The sequence below is a fragment of the Coregonus clupeaformis genome, chromosome 7 (genome assembly GCF_020615455.1).
Source record: "Coregonus clupeaformis isolate EN_2021a chromosome 7, ASM2061545v1, whole genome shotgun sequence".
Classification (NCBI taxonomy): Eukaryota; Metazoa; Chordata; class Actinopteri; order Salmoniformes; family Salmonidae; genus Coregonus; species Coregonus clupeaformis.
The window spans coordinates 23,924,553-23,951,668 of NC_059198.1; the positions used below are offsets into that span (position 1 = coordinate 23,924,553).

The 27,116-nt window shown below is 44.1% G+C and overlaps 1 protein-coding gene and 1 pseudogene across 1 annotated transcript; one reads left to right on the top strand and one right to left on the bottom strand.

Moving 5' to 3' along the window:
- Positions 1 to 7,567: 7,567 nt before the first annotated feature.
- LOC121569222 (ranBP-type and C3HC4-type zinc finger-containing protein 1) lies at positions 7,568 to 21,828 on the bottom strand. Its single transcript, XM_041880011.2, has 14 exons — positions 21,345 to 21,828; positions 19,156 to 19,330; positions 18,951 to 19,034; positions 18,693 to 18,834; positions 18,463 to 18,553; positions 18,003 to 18,300; positions 17,776 to 17,903; positions 13,945 to 14,115; positions 9,641 to 9,801; positions 9,185 to 9,296; positions 8,814 to 8,993; positions 8,619 to 8,717; positions 8,222 to 8,365; positions 7,568 to 7,862 (listed from the first exon to the last, which is right to left on the bottom strand). The coding sequence occupies exons 1-14, from the start codon at positions 21,609 to 21,611 to the stop codon at positions 7,782 to 7,784; spliced, it is 2,133 nt and encodes a 710-aa protein (XP_041735945.1). The 5' UTR covers positions 21,612 to 21,828; the 3' UTR covers positions 7,568 to 7,781.
- Positions 21,829 to 22,302: 474 nt separating this feature from the next.
- On the top strand, positions 22,303 to 26,592 carry LOC121568685 (annotated as a pseudogene).
- The last annotated feature ends 524 nt before the right edge of the window (positions 26,593 to 27,116 follow it).

Here is a 27,116-nt window from a genome sequence, read left to right on the forward strand (position 1 = left end):
ACAGAAAACGTTTGACCTGTGTCATTGCCAACAAAGGGTATATAACAAAGTATTGAGAAACTTTTGTTATTGACCAAATACTTATTTTCCACCATAATTTGCAAATAAATTCATTAAAAATCCTACAATGTGATTTTCTGGATTTTTTTTCTCTCATTTTGTCTGTCATAGTTGACGTGTACCTATGATGAAAATTACAGGCCTCTCTCATCTTTTTAAGTGGGAGAACTTGCACAATTGGTGGCTGACTAAATACTTTTTTCCCCTACTGTACATACAGTGATTAACTTTACAAATGTCTATTGAAACAGCTGCATATAGTGTAGTACAGTAAATGTGCAATTACAAAAATACAGTAGTATACTGTACCTGTTCTCTTCTCTGAATGTCCTTACTATGGTGGACACAGAAAATCGGCTCAAATTGGGTTGCACTCTAAGTCCTGCTTCCCTCATAGTCAGTCCATGGACAAGAACATGGTCAATGACTGTTGCTCGAATTTCATCAGATATTTCCACTCTTTGTCTTCCTCGTCCTCTTCTTCCTCTTTCTTGCCCTCCTCCTCCTCTTCCTCCTCGTCGCCCACCTCGCATACGCACTCGTCCTCGTCCTCGTCCCCTCACATTGTTTCTTCTATCCATTCTCAGACTTTCTCCTTCCCACCTACAACAACCTGTTTGCTTTCTGAACTGGCTCATATTGGTTGTGTCGCATCATTTGAAACAGGTTAAATCAATTTTGAGTGGTTGTGTTCAATCAATGACATGTGTTCTCTATTTGTATTTGATTGTTGCCACTTGTGTTTACCAGTATGGATGACATGTGCATTAGAGTGCAGTATGTGTTTTGAGAATGAGAATGTGTTTAGAGTTTTGCTGAAAAGTCTAAGTGAGATCTGCAAATTGTGTTTTACCATGTGAAATGGTTTAAGGTATTGACAACAGACTGCATAATTAGCTAAATGAGTCCAGGCAACTGAGAACTTTGTTCAGCCAATGGGTTTTAGTGTTTTAGCAATTGAGAAAAACTGTAATATGACATTTGAAATGTCTTTATTCTTTTGGAACTTCTGAGTGTAATGTTTACTGTTAATATTTATTGTTTATTTCACTTTTGTTTACTATCTACTTCACTTGCTTTGGCAATGTTAACATACGTTTCCCATGCCAATAAAGCCCTTAAATTGAATTGAATTGGAGAGAGAGAGAGAGAGAGAGAGAGAGAGAGAGAGAGAGAGAGAGAGAGAGAGAGAGAGAGAGAGAGAGAGAGAGAGAGAGAGAGAGAGAGAGAGAGAGAAAACGGGTATTGTGGTTAGTGATAGGTTAAGTCAGTTGAATGTTAATCAGGCTTAAGATTGAGTGAACTGCTATTATCATTAAGGAACAGAAATTATCCCAGATTTGACCTTTAGCTCAATTCAGGTAAACATATGATTTGCCTGTTCATATTGCTTCTGTGTGCATGTGTGTGTTCAGAGTACTCCATATTGCAAAGGCACGGATACTATTCCATCTCTGTAATAATATAGGAGATCCAGGAAAGCAGAACTTCAGACAGCAAGGAGGAGAGGGGAGCAGACAGGACAGAGCGAGAACACAGGAGAACATAGACAGAGAGGCCCACACAAGACAAACATGTATCATATTCCTCTCAAGCCAAAGGAAGTAGTTGTTGCTAAACATTACCTCTCAAAAAAAGAAAGATGCCACTTCTGACAAGTACTGTGTGTATAAACTGTTGGACCCTGATACCAAGATAAAATGCATCATGACATTGACAAAGATATACTAACACGCTTGGGAAAGAGTGAAGACAGGTTTGCACAGCTGACAAATAGGAAAGTAGGAAAGTAGCTTTACGCAGTTCCAACATAATCCAAAGGATGGAAGCCTAAAATCCCAATCCTGCTATATTGCAAATAACTACATTATAAAAATAAAAATAAACTACATTATTTCATACAAAACATTAATTTGTGGTCTAGACTGCCACCCTTTGGAATATGTTAGAACTGCAGAGTGCGCGCAGCACAACAAACTCACATTAGTTAGGCGCTACATGGTCAATCAGACATCAGCATTGGCCGTGCAGCATCGTGAAGGAAGTTGTCAAGGAAGTGAGTTTGTGTTATACAGGATCTCCCGCCCTCACCTACGGTCAACCAATCATGTCAATGCGGATACGGAGCCCTCGGCATTGGAACAAATGTTGAGAGGCGCACAGCGATGCGGTACTGAGCTAAAATTGGCCTCTACGTGCCTCGGAAGGCTTCGCGATTGCGTCACACCATCCATACTGCGCCTCCGACCACATAGCGGTAATGTGACCAACATCAACGTCAGGCTTTTTTTTGTTGCCAATCAAATGTTGAACATGGTTTATGAAAATGTTGTAACAAAATAATGATACAAATACTTTTTCCAATACTTTTTCTCAATGGAAAATTACGATATAGTTATGCATAAATATTAACAGTAGCTACGCAGTTACCTAACACCATATTCCATGGGTTTACTGACCACAATCCATTCACTTAATATTAAGAAGTCTTGATTATTTGGCGTCAGGAGAGCACAGCGCATGGAAGAAAGCAGTGAGATATGCCACATAGTGTGATGTTTCTGCAAAATGTTCTCTGCTAGCGTCGAGGCCAAGAGTGCGGGCCGCTTCATTTCGGTCGTGCAGGGATGAAATCTACCCCCTCCCGGAGTCAGCGTTGATCCCCGGGTGTTCTGAAAGCCTGTTCTTATTGAAATTACAAATCAATCTCGCAGATAGGCAATTTATAACGGGTTGTAGTCTTAACATCTGCATAATGAAGGCACGGTTGGCAGAAAATAACTTAACATTCGTTTTATAAAGTTTAATATATTTTCTCTTGCGACATATTCAGATTCCTTTATTAGTCACATTAGCAAGCAATAACTATTATTTTGATGGAAAACCGAATTTACCTTAGGTCGTTGGAAGTTAAGTCGAGATTCCTTCTTATTTTGCTCGATAACATTATGGAAAAAATGGGTTTATTGGCTAAATGTAGCAATTCCTCTCTCGCTGCAAAACATTTTTTGTATCAGGCCTTGTGGTCGGGTTTTGACTAGTCTTTATTCTATACATTTTTGGTAGACCTGGCAACCCTGGAGTAGTACACTACATGACCAAAAGTATGTGGACACCTGCTTGTCGAACATCTCATTCCAAAATCATGGGCATTAATATGGAGTTGGTCCCCCTTTTGCTGCTATAACAGCCTCCACTCTTCTGGGAAGGCTTTCCACTAGAACATTGCTGCGGGGACTTGCTTCCATTCAGCCACAAGAGCATTAGTGAGGTCGGGCACTGATGTTGGGCGATTAGGCCTGGCTCGCAGTCGGCGTTTCAATTCATCCCAATGGTGTTCGATGGGGTAAAGGTCAGGGCTTTGTGCAGGCCAGTCAAGTTCTTCCACACCGATCTCGACACACCATTTCTGTATGGACCTATCTTTGTGCACAGGGGCATTGTCATGCTGAAACAGGAAAGGGCCTTTCCCAAACTGTTGCAACTAAATTGGAAGCACAGAATCATCTAGAATGTCATTGTATGCTGTAGCGTTAAGATTTCCCTTCACTGGAACTAAGGTGCCTAGCCCAAAACATGAAAAACTGCCCCAGACCATTATTCCTCCTCCACCAAACTTTACAGTTGGCACTATGCATTGGGGCAGATAGCGTCCTCCTGGCATCCGCCAAAACCGTTTTCACTGCTCCAGAGCTTTACACCACTCCAGCCGACGCTTGGCATTGCGCATGGTGATCTTAGGCTTGTGTGCGGATGCTCGGCCATGGAAACCCATTTCATGAAGCTTCCGACAAACAGTTATTGTGCTGACGTTGCTTGCAGAGACAGTTTGGAACTCGGTAGGGAGTGTTGCAACCGAGGATAGACGATTTTTATGTGCTAAAGCACTCGGTGGTCCCGTTCTGTGAGCTTGTGTGGCCTACCACTTTGCGGCTGAGCCGTTGTTGCTCCTAGATGTTTCCACTTCACAATAACAACACTTACAGTTGACCGGGGCAGCTCTAACAGGGCAGAAATTTGACAAACTGACTTGTTGGAAAGGTGGCATCCTATGACGGTGCCACGTTGAAAGTCACTGAGCTCTTCAGTAAGGCCATTCTACTGCCAATGTTTGTCGATGGAGATTGCATGGCTGTGTGCTCAATTTTATACACCTGTCAGCAACGGGTGTGGCTGAAATAGCCAAATCCACTAATTTGAAGGGGTGTCCACATACTTTTGTATATATATAGTGTTGTCAGTATATCCATCATCTTGCTACACCCCGGCAGTCCGCTGAAGTTAACATGCAATTTCAATTAGGTGATGCAGAAACGAGAGACCACATGTATGGCCAAGGAAACATTTCTGATTGGTCTCAGGGAATGTAAAACAGTTAAGGGAGACTTTTAAAATAGGATTGAGTGAAGTAGCAGCAAATATATTGAATAAGAAAGGAGAGCCTCACAAGTTTGATGAAATTACTTTCAGTCTAATACAGCTATTTACTTAATTTTGTAGCTCTTCACCAGAAGCACAGTAGGCCTAAGTGTCATCTCCCGAAAGGATTTGAGAAATATGATTGGTTGACAATAGGCCTATTACATTGGCCTAACGCCTCGATTACACCGACAGTGCCATTATGTTTTTGTACACCAGAAGTACATTAATTTCTAATGGAACACTGCATTTGCCTTACAGCATTGCGTTGCAGTGGCAGTGCATTCTGTATGTGTAGATGGCTTGACAGAAATGGTAGCAGGTGAATGCTGAACTTTTGTTGCACACATATCCAGATGATGCTGCATACCATTTTGTGCAATGACACTGTAGGTATGATCGAGGCATTAGGCTACTACATCCTTATGATGTACACTGAGTATAAAAAACATTAAGAACACCTGCTCTTTCCATAACATAGACTGACCAGGTGAATCCAGGTGAAAGCTAGGATCCCTTATTGATGTCACTTGTTTAATCCACTTCAATCAGTGTAGATGAAGGGGAGCAGGCAGGTTAAAGAAGGATTTTAAAGCCTTGAGACAATTGAGACATGGATTGTGTATGTGTGCCATTCAGAGGGTGAATGAGCAAGACAAAAGCTTGAAGTGCCTTTTGAACGGGGTATGGTAGTAAGTGGCAGGCGCACCGGTTTGAGTGTGTCAAGAACTGCAACGCTGCTGGGATTTTCATGCTCAACAGTTTCCCATGTGTATTAAGAATGGTCCACCACCCGAAGGACATCCAGCCAACTTGACACAACTGTGGGAAGCATTGGAGTCGACATGGGCCAGCATCCCTGTGGAACGCTTTCGAAACCTTGTAGAGTCCATGTCCCGACGAATTTAGGTTGTTCTGAGGGCAAAAGGGGGTATTCTTCTCTGCTCATACAGGAGCAATAAAGGCATAGTTCACAAATGTTGTGGCTAAATTGGGAATGTAGGCCTGAATGCAAAACTGATGCATTTCATTGCGAAATGTTTGGAATAAACTTATGCCTATGGCAAATCCTAAACCTTGTCAAATGATGGTCATACTTTTTTAACTAGGGGTTCATCTCGATTTATCAGGGGATGCTGCAGCACCCTCAGCACCCCTACTTCCCGCAGCTATGTGAGCGAGAGCCCCTACTGTGCAGTGTATCTCGGAATCTTCATTGATGTGCTTGAGGCAAGCCTCATCGGTCTTCCTGTTCCTGTATTGTCACATTTCTGAAACCGGATTTACAGCTTTTTAGTACCAGCTAGCTGCAACAGTTGCCTGGCTACCCAGACTCCTTGCTTGACAGTATGTAGCGAACGACAGTATGTAGCGAACGACAGTATGTAGCGAACAACAGTATGTAGCGAACGACAGTATGTAGCGAACGACAGAGCATAGTAAGAATTTGGTGTGAGTTGTCAGACTACTGCAACAGATGACCATCATATGACAAGGTTTAGGATTTGCCATAGTAGAGTGATCATTAGTTTATTCCAAACATTTAGCAATGCAATGCATCAGTTTTGCATTCAGGCCTACATTGCCACTGACTGACAAAAAGCGAACTATAATGAACAGCTTCACGAATTCTGGCATTATATTCCTCCGTAGGCTACAGTATGAAAATGTTTACATTCACTAACTGTAAGTCGCTCTGGATAAGAGCGTCTGCTAAATGAGTAAAATGCAAAAATGTAAAATAATAACACATACTGATATTTGTTACATTAACAATGTAAACCATGAAAATAGTGTATTTACCATAGACTGGGTAATACATTTTAATTACCTTATGCAGCTTGAATAGGCTAAAGAAACGCAGACCGAGTGTGCCATCCTCATGAGCTTTGGCAAAACAGGAGGCATTCAAACTGTGGTGTTTTTTGTGTTAAACCACCCTCTTCTGAACCACCCTCATCTAATGCTTTATCATATTACATTTCATTAGAGAGACTCAATCTTGTGTTTAGAGTGGCTTTATTGACACACTGTTTTAAAATGCACTATGGCACACAGCAGCTACTGAGCAGATCCACTGATTATTCCATGAAAACTGGCAGATAGAAAGTGTTTTCTTGGCATTCATACATTTGTCTGTCTGTAATAAGAGCCTGTGTGTAATAAATAGAACAGAACACTTAGTCTTCAAAACAGATCTACGTGACAGAGCCTGGCATTCATTCAGAGGTGCTAAAACATAGAAAAACATGAAGAAGTATTAATTTCACATGAACTCTCATGTACTTTCAAAATGGCTATTAATTAACACACAACGCAATTCAGTTTGATACAGAGATTATGTTTGTTCTGTTTCTATGCAGAAAAAATGGCATTATTTCCAGTCAGAACACAGTACGCTCTCTGTTACAACCCCAGAATGCCGTAATTAGCATTATTTCCAGTCAGAACACAGTACGCTCTCTGTTACAACCACAGAATGCCGTAATTAGCATTATTTCCAGTCAGAACACAGTACGCTCTCTGTTACAACCCCAGAATGCCGTAATTAGCATTATTTCCAGTCAGAACACAGTACGCTCTCTGTTACAACCACAGAATGCCGTAATTAGCATTATTTCCAGTCAGAACACAGTACGCTCTCTGTTACAACCCCAGAATGCCGTAATTAGCATTATTTCCAGTCAGAACACAGTACGCTCTCTGTTACAACCCCAGAATGCCGTAATTAGCATTATTTCCAGTCAGAACACAGTACGCTCTCTGTTACAACCCCAGAATGCCGTAATTAGCATTATTTCCAGTCAGAACACAGTACGCTCTCTGTTACAACCCCAGAATGCCGTAATTAGCATTATTTCCAGTCAGAACACAGTACGCTCTCTGTTACAACCCCAGAATGCCGTAATTAGCATTAGACTTTGGCTTTGAGTGCTGAAAAAGTTAAGTACACTTAGTTTAATGTGTCCCTGAACAGTATTGCATGACTCTATTTGCATGAGTCATTTAGACAAGCAGCCCAATTCTGATATTTTTCCACTAATTGGTCTTTTGGCCAATCACATCAGATCTTTTCACAGATCTTTTTCAGAGCTGATCTGATTGGTCAAAAGACAAATTAGTGAAAAAAAAATCAGAATTGGGCTGACTGTCTAAACGCAGCCTAAAGGGAGAACAGAAACCAACAGGAAACGTGCATAGCTAAATGTGTAGTGCAATCATCAATCCTTTGAGTGACACACACTAATTTGTCCTATCTCACTCACTCACTCTCTCAACACACACATCCCTCATTGTCTTTCTCAGTGGCAGTTCTGACACTTTGGGTGACATTTTTGGTTGTTGATGTTGCAGCGGCAGCCACCGCTGGTGTCTCCTGGACCCTGGGAGGAAACAGAAGCACATTAGATGTGTATATTTTATTGTCACACACCGGATAGGTGCAGTGAAATGTGTTGTTTTATAGGGTCGGCCATAGTAGTACGGCGCCCCTGGAGCGAATTAGGGTTAAGTGCCTTTCTCAAGGGCACATTAACAGATTTTTCACCTTGTCGGTGCGGATATTCGAACCAGCGACCTTTCAGTTACTGGCCCAACGCTCTAACTGCTAGGCTACATGCTGCGCTGCACAGGTAGCAGACAGACAAATGTGAAATGTCTGCATTACAGGTGACCAGAGGAGCACCACCATGCAGAGCTAGACTGAATGTGACAGAGAGAGACAGGAGGGGCGGGCTCTTACCCCTGGCCCCCAGCGAGGCCCTCTGGTGACCCAGCAGATCTCACTGTGACAGACAGTGCAACGCAGCCAATCACAGCCCTCCTTTTTCTGCACGATGATGCCGCACTGAGGGCAGTGCATGGCCTCCCCGGAGAGGACCAGGGTCTGTGTGAGAGAGAGAGAGAGAGAGAGAGAGAGAGAGAGAGAGAGAGAGAGAGAGACAGAGACAGAGAGAGAGACAGAGAGCGAGAGACAGGTATTACATGTTAATGTAACAGTTATTATCTGTTAATATGATATGAGCAAAGTCTTACTAACCTGAAAACACTAACAATCCTTCCCCTAAAATCTCATTGTCCTCAATGCTGAAATCGATCTACAGGTATAAAGTATGTGTGTAAAAGTGTCTGTGCGTCACCTTGAGTAGATCTCTAGTTCTGCGGGCTGCCGAGTCGTTCTCAGCACGGGCCGTCAGGTCATCCTGGTACTGCTTACAGTCCATCCCTTCATGGATTGCCTGAGAGAGACAGACAGAGTAGAGAATGAGATCTGTTCAAATCCATGGTGTATGCAATCAATGGTGAATGTAAATGTCATGTGTGTGTGTGTGTACCTTGCAGAGCAGGCAGTTGTGCTTGTTGCAGACGGGGCAGTCGAACACGTTGACTGTGTCCTCGTACACACACCATCCGGCACAGTCTGGGCTGGCACAGTGGTAACTGCCCTCACAGCGAGACTCTGCCACAGACAAGCCTCTCTGCAGCCAGCGCTCATACTCCTCTTCCGACACCAACTGGTAGGCAGGAAGGAATGGAAGAGCAGAGGGGAGAGAGATGATTAGATTACTGATGTATCGTGGGTTGTCTGGTCTGCATTAACCAGACATTAGGCAGTGTTACACAGTATGTCTATAATATCCAATGGACCATCTTGTGTAGCTACTATTATATACATTAGAAAGAAGCCAGTGATGTCTCCACTCACAGCTCTGATCTCTCTCCCCTGCAGGGTGCAGTCACAGGCGTATGTGTCATCACGGTACGGACAGGCCACCTCCGGGTCTTCACACATCAGGACTACTGAGCGCAGGCAATCTCTGTGAACACAACAACACACTTGCTCCATCTCTGCATAAGCATCTCACCCACGCCCCTCTTGCACAGTTCGAAATCCACCCCAAGACAATTCTTGTAGAAAGAAAGAATCCGAGGGGTGTAAGCAATATGATGTTATAGCTGCACTTAGCAGCTCTCTGGCAGGCTAAGTGGAGTTTCCGTCACATTGCTAACACCGCTCCAATGCTTTCAGATCAGCTAGTGTCTAGGGGGAGGGTCACGAGGGGTTGGGTCATGAGGGGGAGGGTCACTAGGGGGAGGGTAATTAGGAGGAGGGTCAAGAGAATTGTGGACGGATACTGTCTCCCATGTCTCTGAGTGTTACCTGCAGAAACAGTGGAGACACTCTCTGAGCAGGACTCCCTCCCCAGGCTGCAGGTCCAGGTAACAGATCCTACATTCCACAGCATCTGGGTTGGGCACCAGGTCCTTTCCATCCAACATCACCAGCCGGGCAAAGTTCTCCCTCCGCTCTGTCTCCCTCGCCTGGGGTGGTGGGGATCCACAACATACAACACACACGTTGAACACGCACATTGTACACACACATCGTTCACACACACAGACAGACGTTCATTTTGTTCGAAACAGCATTTTATTCGCTTGCTTTATTACAGTTAAATACACGTTTTAATTGCAACAACATGGATGTCAAAAGGCCTTCATTATTTATTAAATTGTGCATTTTGAAAGATAACACATTAAAAACAAACGGCCATTGAAGTTGTCCACTTGATGACCCTGACTGTAACACAGGCACAGAGTGGGCAACACAGCAGTTCTTTGTTTTCTCTGAAATGGTAGGTTTCAACTGGTTGGCACACACTAAGCAAACTTGGCCTACATGGACTTGCAGTATAATTACATAATTCATTACAAACATGCAAAGTTACATTTACATTTGAGTCATTTAGCAGACACTCTTATCCAGAGCAATTTACAGTAGCAATTATAGTTAAATGCCTTGCTCAATGGCACAGCGGCAGATTTCTTTCAGCTAGTCGGCTCGGGATTCAAACCAGCGACCTTTCGGTTACTGGCCCAACGCTCTTAACCACTAGGCTACCTGCTGTCCTATATACAAAGACTTCAACATACAACAGCCATGATTCTTTCATTTGCTTAGAAGTCATACAAACACACTTCTGATGTACACTACATGAACAAAAGTATGTGGACACCTGCTTGTCGAACATCTCATTCCAAAATCATGGGCATTAATATGGAGTTGGTCCCCCCTTTGCTGCTACAACAGCCTCCACTCTTCTGGGAAGGCTTTCCACTAGATGTTGGAACATTGCTGCGGGGACTTGCTTCCATTCAGCCAAAAGAGCATTAGTGAGATCGAGCACTGATGTTGGGCGATTAGGCCTGGCTCGCAGTCGGTGTTCCAATTCATCCCAAAGGTGTTCAATGGGGTTGAGGTCAGGGCTCTGTGCAGGCCAGCCAAGTTCTTCCACACCGATCTCTACAAACCATTTCTGTATGGACCTCGCTTTGTCATGCTGAAACAGGAAAAAGCCTTCCCCAAACTGTTGCTACAAAGTTGGAAGCACAGAATCGTCTATGATGTCATTGTATGCTGAAGCGTTAAGATTTCCCTTCACTGGAACTAAGGGGCCTAGCCCGAACTATGAAAAACAGCCCCAGAACATTATTCCTCCTCCACCAAACTTTACAGTTGGCACTATGCCAGCTTTACACCACTCCAGCCGACGCTTGGCATTGCGCATGGTGATCTTAGGTGTGTGTGGCTGCTTGGCCATGGAAACCCATTTCATGAAGCTCCCGACGAACAGTTATTGTGCTGACGTAGCTTCCAGAGGCAGTTTGGAACTTGGTAGTGAGTGTTCCAACCGAGGACAGACGATTTTTACGCACTATGCGCTTCAGCACTCGTTGGTCCCGTTCTGTGAGCTTGTGTGGCCTACCACTTCGCGGCTGAGCCGTTGTTGCTTCTAGACGTTTCCACTTCACAATAACAGCACTTACAGGGGCAGCTCTATCAGGGCAGACATTTTTAAACCTGACTTGTTGGAAAGGTGGCATCCTATGACGGTGCCACGTTGAAAGTCACTGAGCTGTTCAGTAAGGCCATTCTACTGCCAATGTTTGTCTATGGAGATTGCATGGTTGTGTGCTCAATTTTATACACCTATAAGCAACGGGTGTGGCTGAAATAGCTGAGTCCACTAATTTGAAGGGGTGTCCATATACTTTTGTATATATAGTGTATTTGTATCAAACAATGTCAGAGGGTAGGAAGCCACAATGCTATGTAATGTAGTGTACAGTCACTGAGATTCTGTCATACGATAAATGAGTATTACTTAGTAGCTTGAGCGTGAGTGCATGGGTTGAAGAGAACGTTCAAGTATGTTTACAAAAACATAGAAAGTGTGTGTGTGTGTGTGCAGTCAGTCAGTCAGCGTCTTTCTGCGATGTTACGTGGTGTGTGTGTGTGTGTCTAGTCCATGGCCAAGTTTTCCAGTAGTGAGTCATTTTGAGCACCCGCGCCCCTCAGCTCCTCTCTTCTCCCTTCCTCCTTCAAAAAACAAAGAGACAGAAGAGAAGAGAGTCAGCCTTAGAGCCCAGCCTACCATCCCTGGTCGTCTCAACTCCTACTATCCCTACCTTTTCCCTAATAAACCTTTTCCCTAATAAATGACGCACTGTAATGAACTGTAAACTGTGTGCATATGCAAGAGTGTGTATGTGTGTGTCTGCATCAGATGTTCCTACCGGTCCTGTTGGCACTGTCTGACAGCTTGCATTTCCTGCTGTACGCACCATTTGAATGTGTTTACGTGCATGAGTGAGTGAGTGAGTGTTTTTCCTATTTTGCTGCATTACAACCTGTAATTTAAATGGATTTTTATTTGGATTTCATGTAATGGACATACACAAAATAGTCCAAATTGGTGAAGTGAAATGAAAAAAAGAACTAAAAAAGTTTCGAAAAATTCTACAAAATAAATAACGGAAAAGTGGTGTGTGCATATGTATTCACCCCCTTTGCTATGAAGCCCCTAAATAAGATCTGGTGCAACCAATTACCTTCAGAAGTCACATAATTAGTTAAATAAAGTCCACCTGTGTGCAATCGAAGTGTCACCTGATCTGTCACATGATCTCAGTATATATATATATATATATATATATATAACACATACACCTGTTCTGAAAGGCCCCAGAGTCTGCAACACCACTAAGCAAGGGGCACCACCAAGCAAGCGGCACCATGAAGACCAAGGAGCTCTAAACAGGTCAGGGACAAAGTTGTGGAGAAGTACATATCAGGGTTGGGTTATAAAAAAAATATCAGAAACTTTGAACATCCCACGGAGCACCATTAAATCCATTATAAAAAAATGGAAAGAATATGGCACCACTACAAACCTGCCAAGAGAGGGCCGCCCACCAAAACTCACGGACCAGGCAAGGAGGGCATTAATCAGAGAGAGAGACTACAAAGCTCCACAGCGGAGATTGGAGTATCTGTTCATAGGTCCTCTGTAGCTCAATTGGTAGAGCATGGCGCTTGTAACGCCAGGGTAGTGGGTTCGATCCCCGGGACCACCCATACGTAAAAATGTATGCGCACATGACTGTAAGTCGCTTTGGATAAAAGCGTCTGCTAAATGGCATATTATTATATTATTATTAAGCCGTACACTCCACAGAGCTGGGCTTTACGGAAGAGTGGCCAGACAAAAGCCATTGCTTAAAGAAACAAATAAGCAAACACGATTGGTGTTCGCCAAAAAGCAATGTGGGAGACTCCCCAAACATATGGAAGAAGGTACTCTGGTCAGATGAGACTAAAATTGAGCTTTTTGGCCATCAAGGAAAACGCTATGTCTGGTGCGAACCCAACACCTCTCATCACCCCGAGAACACCATCCCCACAGTGAAGCATGGTGGTGGCAGCATCATGCTGTGGGGATGCTTTTCATCGGCAGGGACTGGGAAACTGGTCAGAATTGAAGGAATTATGGATGGCGCTAAATACAGGGAAATTCTTGAGGGAAACCTGTTTCAGTCTTCCAGAGATTTGAGACTGGGACGGAGGTTCACCTTCCAGCAGGACAATTACCCTAAGCATACTGCTAAAGCAACACTTGAGTGGTTTAAGGGGAAACATTTAAATGTCTTGGAATGGCCTAGTCAAAGCCCAGACCTCAATCCAATTGAGAATCTGTGGTATGACTTAAAGATTGCTGTACACCAGCGGAACCCATCCAACTCGAAGGAGCTGGAGCAGTTTTGCCTTGAAGAATGGGCAAAGATCCCAGTGGCTAGATGTGCCAAGCTTATAGAGACATACCCCAAGATACTTGCAGTTGTAATTGCTGCAAAAGGTGGCTCTACAAAGTATTGACTTTGGGGGGGTGAATAGTTATGCATGCTCAAGTTCTGTTTTTTTGTCTTATTTCTTGTTTGTATCACACACAAAAAAGATTTAGCATCTTCAAAGTGGTAGGCATGTTGTGTAAATCAAATGACACAAACCCCCCAAAAATACATTTTAATTCCAGGTTGTAAGGCAACAAAATAGGTAAAATGCCAAGGGGTGGTGAATACTTTCGCAAGCCACTGTATGTGTTCATGAGCATAAAACCATCCTACCTGCTGGTACTGTCGGACAGCTTCTTTCTCCTGCTGTATGCGGCGGAGCTCCAGAGGGTCTGGTTTGTAGCTCCCAGGAACAGTATAGCTCTCTGGACGGTCTGTACTGCAGATCTCACACCCTGGCCGCGTGGGCTTGTTTATGTACGTGCAAGAGGGGCAGGCCCAACCCTGAGACACACAGCGAGACGGTCTTTACAGGTGTGTACAGTGGGGGAAAATAAGTATTTAGTCAGCCACCAATTGTGCAAGTTCTCCCACTTAAAAAGATGGGAGAGGCCTGTAATTTTCATCATAGGTACACGTCAACTATGACAGACAAAATCCAGAAAATCACATTGTAGGATTTTTTATGAATTTATTTGCAAATTATGGTGGAAAATAAGTATTTGGTCAATAACAAAAGTTTCTCAATACTTTGTTATATACCCTTTGTTGGCAATGACACAGGTCAAACGTTTTCTGTAAGTCTTCACAAGGTTTTCACACACTGTTGCTGGTATTTTGGCCCATTCCTCCATGCAGATCTCCTCTAGAGCAGTGATGTTTTGGGGCTGTCGCTGGGCAACACGGACTTTCAACTCCCTCCAAAGATTTTCTATGGGGTTGAGATCTGGAGACTGGCTAGGCCACTCCAGGACCTTGAAATGCTTCTTACGAAGCCACTCCTTCGTTACCCGGGCGGTGTGTTTGGGATCATTGTCATGCTGAAAGACCCAGCCACGTTTCATCTTCAATGCTCTTGCTGATGGAAGGAGGTTTTCACTCAAAATCTCACGATACATGGCCCCATTCATTCTTTCCTTTACACAGATCAGTCGTCCTGGTCCCTTTGCAGAAAAACAGCCCCAAAGCATGATGTTTCCACCCCCATGCTTCACAGTAGGTATTGTGTTCTTTGGATGCAACTCAGCATTCTTTGTCCTCCAAACACGACGAGTTGAGTTTTTACCAACAAGTTATATTTTGGTTTCATCTGACCATATGACATTCTCCCAATCCTCTTCTGGATTATCCAAATGCACTCTAGCAAACTTCAGACGGGCCTGGACATGTACTGGCACTGCAGGATTTGAGTCCCTGGCGGCGTAGTGTGTTATTGATGGTAGACTTTGTTACTTTGGTCCCAGCTCTCTGCAGGTCATTCACTAGGTCCCCCCGTGTGGTTCTGGGATTTTTGCTCACCGTTCTTGTGATCATTTTGACCCCACGGGGTGAGATCTTGCGTGGAGCCCCAGATCGAGGGAGATTATCAGTGGTCTTGTATGTCTTCCATTTCCTAATAATTGCTCCCACAGTTGATTTCTTCAAACCAAGCTGCTTACCTATTGCAGATTCAGTCTTCCCAGCCTGGTGCAGGTCTACAATTTTGTTTCTGGTGTCCTTTGACAGCTCTTTGGTCTTGGCCATAGTGGAGTTTGGAGTGTGACTGTTTGAGGTTGTGGACAGGTGTCTTTTATACTGATAACAAGTTCAAACAGGTGCCATTAATACAGGTAACGAGTGGAGGACAGAGGAGCCTCTTAAAAAAGAAGTTACAGGTCTGTGAGAGCCAGAAATCTTGCTTGTTTGTAGGTGACCAAATACTTATTTTTCACCATAATTTGCAAATAAATTCCTTAAAAATCCTACAATGTGATTTTTTGGAAATTTTTTTCTCAATTTGTCTGTCATAGTTGACCTGTACCTATGATGAAAATTACAGACCTCTCTCATCTTTTTAAGTGGGAGAACTTTCACAATTGGTGGCTGACTAAATACTTTTTTCCCCCACTGTAGATGGAAACCTACTGTATGTCAACATACAGCATCTAGGTATGCATCAGTTGTGTTATGAGGGTGAAATCCATGTAGTGGAGTGAAATAGTTATTCAATTATTACCAAGGGGTACTGTACAGAGCTAATCAGCTGGGCTAGACAATCTGGACCCTTTCTTTCTAAAATTAGCAGCTGAAATTGTTGCAACCCCTATTACTAGCCTGTTCAACCTCTCTTTCGATATCGTCTGAGATCCCCAGAGATTGGATAGCTGCTGCGGTCATCCCCCTCTTCAAAGGGGGTGACACTCTAGATCCAAACTGTTACAGACCTATATCCATCCTGCCCTGCCTTTCGAAAGTATTTGAAAGCCAAGTTAACAAACAGATCACCGACCATTTCGAATCCCACCGTACCTTCTCCGCTATGCAATCTGGTTTCCGAGCTGGTCATGGGTGCACCTCAGCCCCGCTCAAGGTCCTAAACGATATAATAACCGTGATCGATAAAAGACAGTACTGTGCAGCCGTCTTCATCGACCTGGCCAAGGCTTTTGACTCTGTCAATCACCGCATTCTTATTGGCAGACTAAATAGCCTTGGTTTCTCAAATGACTGCCTCGCCTGGTTCACCAACTACTTCTCAGATAGAGTTCAATGTGTCAAATCGGAGGGCCTGTTGTCTGGACCTCTGGCAGTCTCTGGGGGTGCCACAGGGTTCAATTCTCGGGCCGACTCTATTCTCTGTGTATATCAATGATGTCGCTCTTGCTGCTGGTGACTCTCAGATCCACCTCTACGCAGACGACACCATTTTGTATACATTGACATTTTAGTTATTTAGCAGACGCTCTTATCCAGAGTGACTTACAGTTACATCTGGCCCTTCATTGGACACTGTGTTAACAAACCTCCAAATGAGCTTCAATGCCATACAACACTCCTTCCGTAGCCTCCAACTGCTCTTAAACGCTAGTAAAACTAAATGCATGCTCTTCAATCGAACGCAGCTTGCACCCGCCCGCCCGACTAGAATCACTACTCTCGGCGGGTCTGACTTAGAATATGTGGACAACTACAAATACCTAGGTGTCTGGTTAGACCGTAAACTCTCCTTCCAGACTCACATTAAGCATCTCCAATCCAAAGTTAAATCTAGAATCGGCTACTTATTTCGCAACAAAGCCTCCTTCCATCATGCTGCCAAACATGCCCTCGTAAAACGGACTATCCTACCGATCCTTGACTTCGGCGATGTCATTTACAAAATAGCCTCCAACACTCTACTCAGCAAATTGGATGTAGTCTATCACAGTGCCATCCGTTTTGTCACCAAAGCCCCATATACTACCCACCATTGTGACCTGTACGCTCTCGTTGGCCCTCACTTCATATTTGTCGCCAAACCCACTGGCTCCAGGTCATCTATAAATCACTTCTAGGCAAGTCCCCGCCTTATCTTAGATCATTGGTCACCATAGCAACACCCACCCGTAGTATGCACTCCAGCAGGTATATCTCACTGGTCATCCCCAAAGCCAACACCTCCTTTGGCCGCCATTCCTTCCAGTTCTCTGCTGCAAATGACTGGAACGAACTGCAAAAATCTCTGAAGCTGGAGACATTTATCTCCCTCACTAACTTTAAGCATCAGTTGTCAGAGCAGCTTACCGACCACTGCACCTGTACACAGCCCATCTGTAATTAGCCCACCCAACTACCTCATCCCCATATTGTTATTTATTTTGCTCATTTGCACCCCAGTATCACTATTTGCACATCATCTTCTGCACATCTATCACTCCAGTGTTAATACTAATTTGTAATTATTTTGCACTATGGCCTATTTATTGCCTTACCTCCATAACTTACTACATTCACACACACTGTATATATATTTTCTATTGTGTTATTGACTGTACGTTTTGTTTACCCCATATGTAACTCTGTGTTGTTGTTGTTTTTAATCGCACTGCTTTGCTTTATCTTGGCCAGGTCGCAGTTGTAAATGAGAACTTATTCTCAACTGGCTTCCCTGGTTAAATAAAGGTGAAATTAATAATAATAGTGTACCTGAGGGCCTGATTTCATAGGGGTAAGTGCTTTGTTGAGTTGTGGCATCTCCAGGTTGATGAGGTCTTTGATTTCACTGATGTTCAGCCTCTCTGCCCCGGCTCCATTTGGCCGCGCTCCATTTGAACCTATCGGAACAAAGCTCGTCAGGAGGAAGCCAACACAATGGGTCCTTCTGTCAATGGTGTGTATGTGCGTGCATTTGTGTGAGTGTTTAGCAGTGTCACCCATGCTGCTGTGGCTCAGTCTGGGGGGCAGGGTGCTGTAACCCCTCCATTCCTGGGATGTGGGGCCGTTGCTTGGGGTCTCAGGAGGAGGGGTAGCGGGGGTGAGGAGGGCTCTTTCCTGGTCCTGCTGGAGCAGCTGCCGTGTGAGGCGGGCGTGGCGGGCAGAGAGGAGGTACAGGAAGGCTGTGTCTCCGTCCCTACGCACCCCGTAGGACGCTAGAGAGCGCTGGTCGGCGCACAGACACTGGCCAATCACCCAGCGCTGCACCCGCGGATGGAAGCCATACTCCAGGAATACCTAGGGGACAGAGGGACATACAGAAAGGTACAAAAACTGAAGACAGAAAGTAGGTTTACATTATGTTGAAACTATTGTAGAGCTAAATACTGTTATAGAGATCTGAATTCAAATTCAAACTGTAAAAAAATATATATTCTTATTTTAGCTGTTCAGACTAACCTGCTGCTTGAGTATTGCGATGGTCGCGTGGGGGAGGACTTTCACTGTGACACAACAGGAAGACGAAGAATCTTCGACCACTACAGCCAAGCTTTCACAGAAAGATACAATCGTCATGAACTCCTAAAATACCCATTTCCTGTCATCGCACCAATTCGCACAATATTCTTACTTCTTCAATAACTTCCTGTTCTTCTACCCAGTAGCTTGTTTGCTCTTAATTCTCTCACCTAAGCTCTGTGTCGCCGTAGCTCCTCTCAGAGGGCTGGATCTTCAGCGCTGCCTGCTGACGAGCCAGGGTGGCAGCGTAGATGGAGGCCGCCTGGATGTCACCAGCCTGGATGGCCCTGGTCAGCTCAGCACACATCTCCTCTACAGACGAATGGACACAAGGGAGAAACACAGAGTCAGGGACAGTGAGCAATTGAAAAAGGGTAGAAACTTGGCCAATACACTACTGTACACACACCCCCACTGTTGAGGGCTACCTGTGCGTGGTAAGGAAGTGGAGCTAGGTGTCTCAAAGGCCTCTAGAGGAAGTTGTCGGTCATCGGTGGGAGGGCTGTCGGACACTGAGGGGTCAGGACAGGAGAAGACAGGGGACTCAAGTTATTAGAGCACAGCAAAGATTAGAGGAGAATATAGTGGAATATCAGATCAAAGAGAAAAGAGGCGGGAAGAAAGTAGACTGACCCCTGTGTGCCTCTCGGAGTGATGACATCACCACTGTGGCCCACTCCTGAGCCTCCTGCTCGCAGCGGAAGTTGAAGCTGATGCGGTCGTGAGGGGGCGTGGCCAAACTCAGCTCATGGCATTTTGGTGATTTCACCTCATAGTGCACCGACCTCAGGTCAAACTCTGCAATGGACTGGAAGACATGGAGGGGGAGAGAGAAGAAGAGTGGTGCTCATTTTATCACACTGAAATTGGCTGCCTACCACTGTTTGTTCCATGGTAGTATGTTGACTGTAATTCTTGCACTGGAATTACTTTTGAGCTCTGTTTTTGGGAGAGATTGATTGGACAGCACTGTAGCAAGGTACAGCCTATAGACCTAGTCAGTGGGAATGTTTGATGAGAAGAATATATAACTATACTGGACAAAAATATTAAACGCAACATGTAAAGTGTTTCATTAGCTGAAATAAAAGATCCCAGAAATGTTCTATACACACAAAAAGCTTATTTCTCTCAAATTTTGTGCACAAATTAGTTTACATCCCTGTTAGTGAGCATTTTTTCCTTTGCCAAGATAGTCCATCCACCTGACAGGTGGGGCATATAAAGAAGCTGATTAAACAGCACGGTCATTACACAGGTGCACCTTGTGCTGGGGACAATAAAAGGTCACTCTAAAATATGCAGTTGTGTCACACAATACAATGCCACAGATGTCTCAAGATTTGAGGGCGCATGCAATTGGCATGCTGACTGCAGGCATGTCCACCACAGCTGTTGCCAGAGAATTGAATGTTCTTTTCGCTACCATAAGCTGCCTCCAACATCGTTTTAGAGAATTTGGCAGTACGTCCAACCGGCATCACAACAGCAGACCACGTGTAACCACACCAGGCCAGGACCTCCACATCCGGCTTCTTCACCAGCGGGATCGTCTGAGACCAGCCACCTGGACAGCTGATGAAACTGTGGGTTTGCACAACTGAGGAATTTCTGCACAAACTTTCAGAAACAGTCTCAGGGAAGCTCATCTGCGTGCTCGACGTCCTCACCAGGGTCTTCACCTGACTGCAGTTCGGCGTCATAAACGACTTCAGTGGTCAAATGCTGACCTTCGATGGGCACTGGCACGCTGGAGAAGCTTCACAGATGAATCCTGGTTTCAAATGTACTGGGCAGATGGCAGACAGCGTGTATGGCGTTGTGTAGGCGAGTGGTTTGCTGATGTCAACATTGTGAACAGAGTGCCCCATGGTGGGGTTATGATATGGGTAGGCATAAGCTAAGGACAACGAAAACAATAGCATGGTAATTTGAATGAGATACCGTGACGAGATCCTGAGGCCCATTGTCGTGCCATTCATCCTCCACCATCACCTCATGTTTCAGCATGATAATGCACAGCCCCATGTCACAAGTTTCTGTACATAATTCCTGGAAGCTTAAAATGTCCCAGTTCTTCCATGGCCTGCATACTCACCAGACATGTCACCCATTGAGCATGTTTGGGATGCTCTGGATCGATATGTACAACAGCGCGTTCCATTTCCTGCCAATATCCAGCAACTTTGCACAGCAATTGAAGAGGAGTGGGACAACATTCCACAGGCCACAATCAACAGCCTGATCAACTCTATGCAAAGGAGATGTGTCACGCTGCATGAGCCAAATGGTGGTCACACCAGATACTGACTGGTCTTCTGATCCATGCCCCTAGCTTCTTTTTTTAAAGGTGTCTGTGACCAACAGATGCATATCTGTATTCCCAGTCATGTGAAATCCATGGATTAGGGCCTAATTTATTTATTTCAACTGACTGATTTCCTTATATGAACTGTAACTCAGTAAAATCTGTTGTGCTTATATTTTTGTTCTGTGTATTTTGTTTAACTATAAATGATCTGTTTCAAATGACTAAATAACTCATGCATGCCTGTCAAATGTAAGCATGAGACCAGGAGAAATGTCATAGTGTTGTTTTAAAACCCCCTGTACACACATGCCTGCCTACCTTGGTAACACTGGTAATAATAAAAACATCACGTGACATGTAACTTTACTTCATTGCGTTTTAGCTGGCAATTTCAAAAACTATTTTTAATGAACACCATTTTGCATTTAGTCAAAAGCAATAAACATTATTTGTCAACATGGCTGACAAATGACATGAATTGAAATCCCCCTTTAACCCTCATCTCTCTTACCACACTCCGACCCGTTGTTCCGCTGGTGTCCCGTAGCGTGACACGGAATTCCCCGGACTTCCCGGGGTCCATACTGAGCTGTAGACGGAGTGACTCATCACCTGCCCCTGGAAGACACAGCGGCCGAATACCAGAATGGCAAACTGATACCCGTACCGACATCAAGACGGTATGGCAGCCAGTTTGTGAGGCCCCATAGCCAGCGATAGATGAGGACGGGTCCGGCGGAGGGGTGTGAGTAGTCCACCCGCCTGAGCTCAGCGACATTCCACCGACAGCCTCATGCAGTGTTTGGAGACGTCAAGACACCGTTCCCGGTGTGTTTACCACCACCCCAATATTGCCAGCAGCGATTGCTATTAGTATTCCCATAAAAATGGCAGTTTCATCGTAGTCCCTTCATTTACCAAGCTCACAACAACAGAACCGATGAACGACCAGCTACCAGGAAGTGCGCACTCTGTGGTACTGTTTGTTTGGCTGGCTCTCTCGTGCTGCCAGTGCCAATCATTTGCGCCACCACACGTTGTACCCATGTACTACACAACATGGCTTTTCTGCAGGTCCAAAAACGTTCAATTTCCTAAATTTTTCAAAAGCAGGTGCACAAATGTACAGCATATGTGATGTACTCCTATACTACATTTTACGCATACATGGTTGACCTACTTTCAAAAAGACATTAGCAGATAGAAAAGTCTGAGGACTATGCAGCGCTAATGTCATGCCATGCAAAATGTTGCTTTTTTGTTGTAATTTATAAGACCCCACAGTTGTAGTCCAACAACTCAGACAGCTTCTAATCCAGTGTTCCTTCTTTTAGACAGGGTGAAACAGCGATGCCCAGTGTTTACCTTCATGTGTGAGCCAGTGGAAATAGAATACACATATCCATTGAAGATGAGGCCTGGAAAAGTCCACATCATATCCCTGCTCACACACGCATGCACACACTGAAATGGGGGAAGCCTGGCCCGCTCTGGTCACTTCCTCTTGCTGTACGGAGAGCAGTCAGCCAGCCTATGGAAGAAACTATGCCTCACGGTCTCTTCTCTTGGTTCTAGCTATCCTGACCCATTGGCCCCAGAGGTGTTTCGTTCAGGTCGGTCCAATGGCCTGTTCACACTATTTGCAACTTGGAAAAAATGCAAATCTTCAATTGTAGCTGTGGTGAGTTTTTTTAAATAAGTATTCCTTTTAATTTGCAAAGCAGGGTACCACTCATTACAACAGAGATAACACAGCTGTACTACATCTGTTATACCGACATTCAGATTATAGCAAGGTAGCAAACCTTACATACAAAGTTGACTTGCAATGTTTGCCTTTGCCTATGAAGAATGTGTAATTGAATTGCACATGTTTTGACCCCTTGATACTGTGTAGAGCAGCTGGCGGCACACCCCTTTTGAAGGCCCACAGATCAATTCTTGATTTTGTTAGTCAGTCACACTCAGATATCATATTAAAAATGGCAAAATCTTCTCTTCGTCCCATGGCAAAATGTGTAGAATTGCAGCAAACTTGCTTTAAAACTGCAACAATTTTCTCTACGCCCCATGGCAAGGGAATTTAATATTTTTTCACCCAACTTTTAACCTAAATCCAATGACATGGAATTCAAGTTAGTTGACAGCTCAACCAAATGTAAATCAAAACTAGACGTTGAAATGACATCTGTGCCCATGGGATAGCACTACCACGGTGGGTCTATTTTTTTTAACTTCATGTCGGTTACAGTTTATGTTTTCACTAATTGTTGTTATCAATAAATATTTTCTACTTCTCATCAGAAAAAGTAAAATTGTCTGAAGTTGCTCTGTTGCTGTTTGGTTTTTCCAGACCCTTTACAGGACATTGGAGTCAGCCTTAACCCCTGCACTCCCATGCCATCATCGTATGAGGGCAAGTTGAGTGTCACATTTACATTTACATTTACGTCATTTAGCAGACGCTCTTATCCAGAGCGACTTACAAATAGGTGCATTCACCTTATAGCCAGTGGGATCACCACTTTACAATTTTTTTTAATTTTTTTTATTATTATTTTTTTTTATTTTATATTTTTTATATATTTTTTGTTTTGTTTGTTTTTGGGTTGGGGTTTGGGTTGGGGTAAGGGGGGGGTAGAAGGATTACTTTATCCTATCCCAGGTATTCCTTAAAGAGTGTCACATCTGCTCCATGAGTTCACTATTTCCCTTTGTTGATTGTTTGCACTTCCCTTCAAAACAAAGCCACTGGTGTTATAGTTCTCTGACCCTAATCTTAACCCTAACGTAATGTTACACATCAATATGAAATAAACAGTGCTAACTGGAATGAGTGTATGTTTTTGAACATTGCCCTGAAGAATATTACAATAAATCAACGCAACTGCATCCACCCATAGGGCAAAGACGCCAGATCATCACCGTTCAATTTAGGTTGGTAAATGGTATGTTGCGTTGTCATCAAATACACTTGGAATATGCCAACCCTTGAAACCCTATAGTCGATTTATGGCGGAAATCAAGGTAACTGTATTACTTTTGGCAAATTCAGCCCACCAGCTATGTTGATGCTACGTGAAAGCTACTGTACATTGATCCTTAGTAGAAACTAGGTTTAGTCATTTTTAAAAATACCAGCAGTTAGTAAGTGTTTGATCTCTCTGTACACTGAGTTGACAAAACATTAAGAAAACCTGCTCTTTCCATGACATAGACTGACCAGGTGAATCCAGGTGAAAGCTATGATCCCTTATTGATGTCACTTGTTAAATCCAATCAGTGTTGATGAAGGGGAGGAGACAGGTTAAAGAAGGATTTTTAAGCCTTGAGACAATTGAGACATGGATTGTGTATGTGTGCCATTCAGTGGGTGAATGGGCAAGACAAAATACTTAAGTGCCTTGGAACAGGTTATGGTAGTAGGTGCCAGGCACACCGGTTTGTGTTAAGAACTGCAACGCTGCTGCGTTTTCCACGCTCAACAGTTTCCCGTGTGTATCAACAATGGTCCACCACCCAAAGGACATCCAGCCAACTTGACACAACTGTGGGAAGCGTTGGAGTCAACATCGGCCAGCATCTCCTCTGCTCTTATCCTTCTAGACCTATCCGCTGCCTTTGATACTGTGAACCATCAGATCCTCCTCTCCACCCTCTGAGTTGGGCATCTCCGGCGCTGCTCACTCTTGGATTGCGTCCTACCTGACAGGTCGCTCCTACCAGGTGGCGTGGCGAGAATCTGTCTCCGCACCACATGCTCTCACCACTGGTGTCCCCCAGGGCTCAGTTCTAGGCCCTCTCCTATTCTCTCTATACACCAAGTCACTTGGCTCTGTCATATCCTCACATGGTCTCTCCTATCATAGCTACGCAGACGACACACAATTCATTTTCTCCTTTCCCCTTCTGATAACCAGGTGGCGAATCACATCTCTGCATGTCTGGCAGACATATCAGTGTGGATGTCGGATCACCACCACAAGCTGAACCTCGGCAAGACGGAGCTGCTCTTCCTCCCGGGGAAGGACTGCCCGCTCCATGATCTCGCCATCACGGTTGACAACTCCATTGTGTCCTCCTCCCAGAGTGCAAAGAACCTTGGCGTGACCCTGGACAACACCCTGTCGTTCTCCACTAACATCAAAGCGGTGACCTGATCCTGCAGGTTCATGCTCTACAACATTTGCAGAGTACGACCCTACCTTACACAGAAAGCGGCACAGGTCCTAATCCAGGCACTTGTCATCTCCCGTCTGGATTACTGCAACTCGCTGTTGGCTGGGCTCCCTGCCTGTGCCATTAAACCCCTACAACTTATCCAGAACGCTGCAGCCCGTCTGGTGTTCAACCTTCCCAAGTTCTCTCATGTCACCCCGCTCCTCCGCACACTCCACTGGCTTCCAGTTGAGGCTCGCATCTACTACAAGACCATGGTGCTTGCCTACGGAGTGAGGGGAATGGCACCTCCTTACCTTCAGGCTCTGATCAGACACTACGTTCATCCACCTCTGGCCTGCTAGCTCCCCTACCTCTACAGAAGCACAGTTCCCGCTCAGCCCAGTCAAAGCTATTCGCTGCTCTGGCACCCCAATGGTGGAACAAGCTCCCCCACGACGCCAGGACAGCGGAGTCACTGACCACCTTCCGGAGACACTTGAAACCCTACCTCTTTAAGGAATAGTATAAAGTAATCCTTCTACCCCCCCCCCCCATAAAAAAAAGAAATACAAAAAATAAGAAAAGTGGTTGTCCCACTGGCTATCATAAGTTGAATGCACCAATTTGTAAGTCGCTCTGGAGAAGAGCGTCTGCTAAATGATGTAAATGTTTTTAAAAAATGTAAATGAATGCTTTTGACACCTTGTAGAGTCCATGCCCCAACGAATTGAGGCTGTTCTGAGGGCAAAGGGGGGGGTTTGATATACTCAGTGTATATCCCTCTCCCACAGGTCAGTCCATTGAGGAGCTATACCTGTCTGCTAATGTGTTCCTGGACAGGGCTGCCATGTTTCACTATGACGACCCCCTGTGCCTGCCAAATATCCCCTGCTTCCCCTTCTGCTCCCGAAAGAAAGGAGGTGTGTGGCACTAATAGCAGATCAGGGCTGGGATTCAATCAAACACAGTAGGTACCAAAAAAAACTATGGCGTAAATACAGAAATGCAGGTTTGATTGAATTTCGCCCTGTGTAAAGAAAAAAGCACCCCTAAAAAGGACATATTAAGTCTTTCTCATGCATTAAATGCACTTTACGTTAAAGGGTGGAGAAGTGTTTGCTATGCTGTTAAACACATTGATAGGATAGATAGATAGATAGATAGATAGATAGATAGATAGATAGGACGCATTAGCAGGATGCACTGTAGCACAATGGTGTGCAGAAGTGAATGATACATTTTATAGATTCATGATTAATATAAAACTTTGGTTCACTTGGATGTTTTTCTTAAACTTTTAAAATAGGGTGTGTTTATTTGCAGAACTGATTGCTTGTGAAAAACCATTGAAGTTGAATCTGGACTACCTACCACGGGTGTGCTTGTGTGCATCTGTGCAAATGTTGCTCTTATATTGTGAAGTGCCTATTTGGACACATTCCTGTGAAGTGCATGTTGTAACCTCATTCTTCCTCTGCTGCCTGCTCCAGAGACGACTTGATATGCATGCTGTTGTGGTGAACCAAAATGGCTACCACATTGCCTGCTTCAATCTCACTTTAAGAAAAAAAATAGGCCAAGGAGAAGGTTTAATGTGAATTAGATGACATAGAGGAGAGGAATAAATACATTGTGATATGACCACACCACACCATTATGTACAATATTTGGATAGTGTGTGTAAATGTTGCTGATATACTGTAACTCATGATGTACTTAGATATTAGCTGTGTTTACAATACTAAAAATGAGTAATTTTATAATTTTATATATTTTATAATTTCAGTTTATGTGACAAAACAAGCAATGTAGACAATCATTGTACCATCTAAACCGCTGTGAAATATAGTTTCAATTTCCAAAAATATTGTATTTTCAGCTGTTTGAAGCTGGTGTACAAAACCGAAAGTAAAAGATGCAAAGAGGAAACGTATAGATCTGTCATTCTCATTGAAAGCAAGTCTAAAAAGCAGTAGATCTGTTCTATATGCATTATTTCTATGCTTTCTGTTCTTAACTCACATTTCTATGTGAATTTGGTCGGGTCACCGCAAAAATTACATATTGCAGCTTTAAGCCTAGTCCTGGATTTACAACCACTTTGAATTAAGAATCTCCCTTA

Excerpts from the sequence above, each read along its gene's own strand:
- LOC121569222 (XM_041880011.2), bottom strand. The coding sequence starts at position 21,611 with ATGTCGCTGAGCTCAGGCGGGTGGACTACTCACACCCCTCCGCCGGAC. Across the intron at positions 18,835-18,950 it reads CACTTCCTTACCACGCACAG|AGGAGATGTGTGCTGAGCTG; the intron begins GTAGCCCTCAAC and ends ATTCGTCTGTAG. Across the intron at positions 17,904-18,002 it reads ACTGAGCCACAGCAGCATGG|GTTCAAATGGAGCGCGGCCA; the intron begins GTGACACTGCTA and ends TTGTTCCGATAG.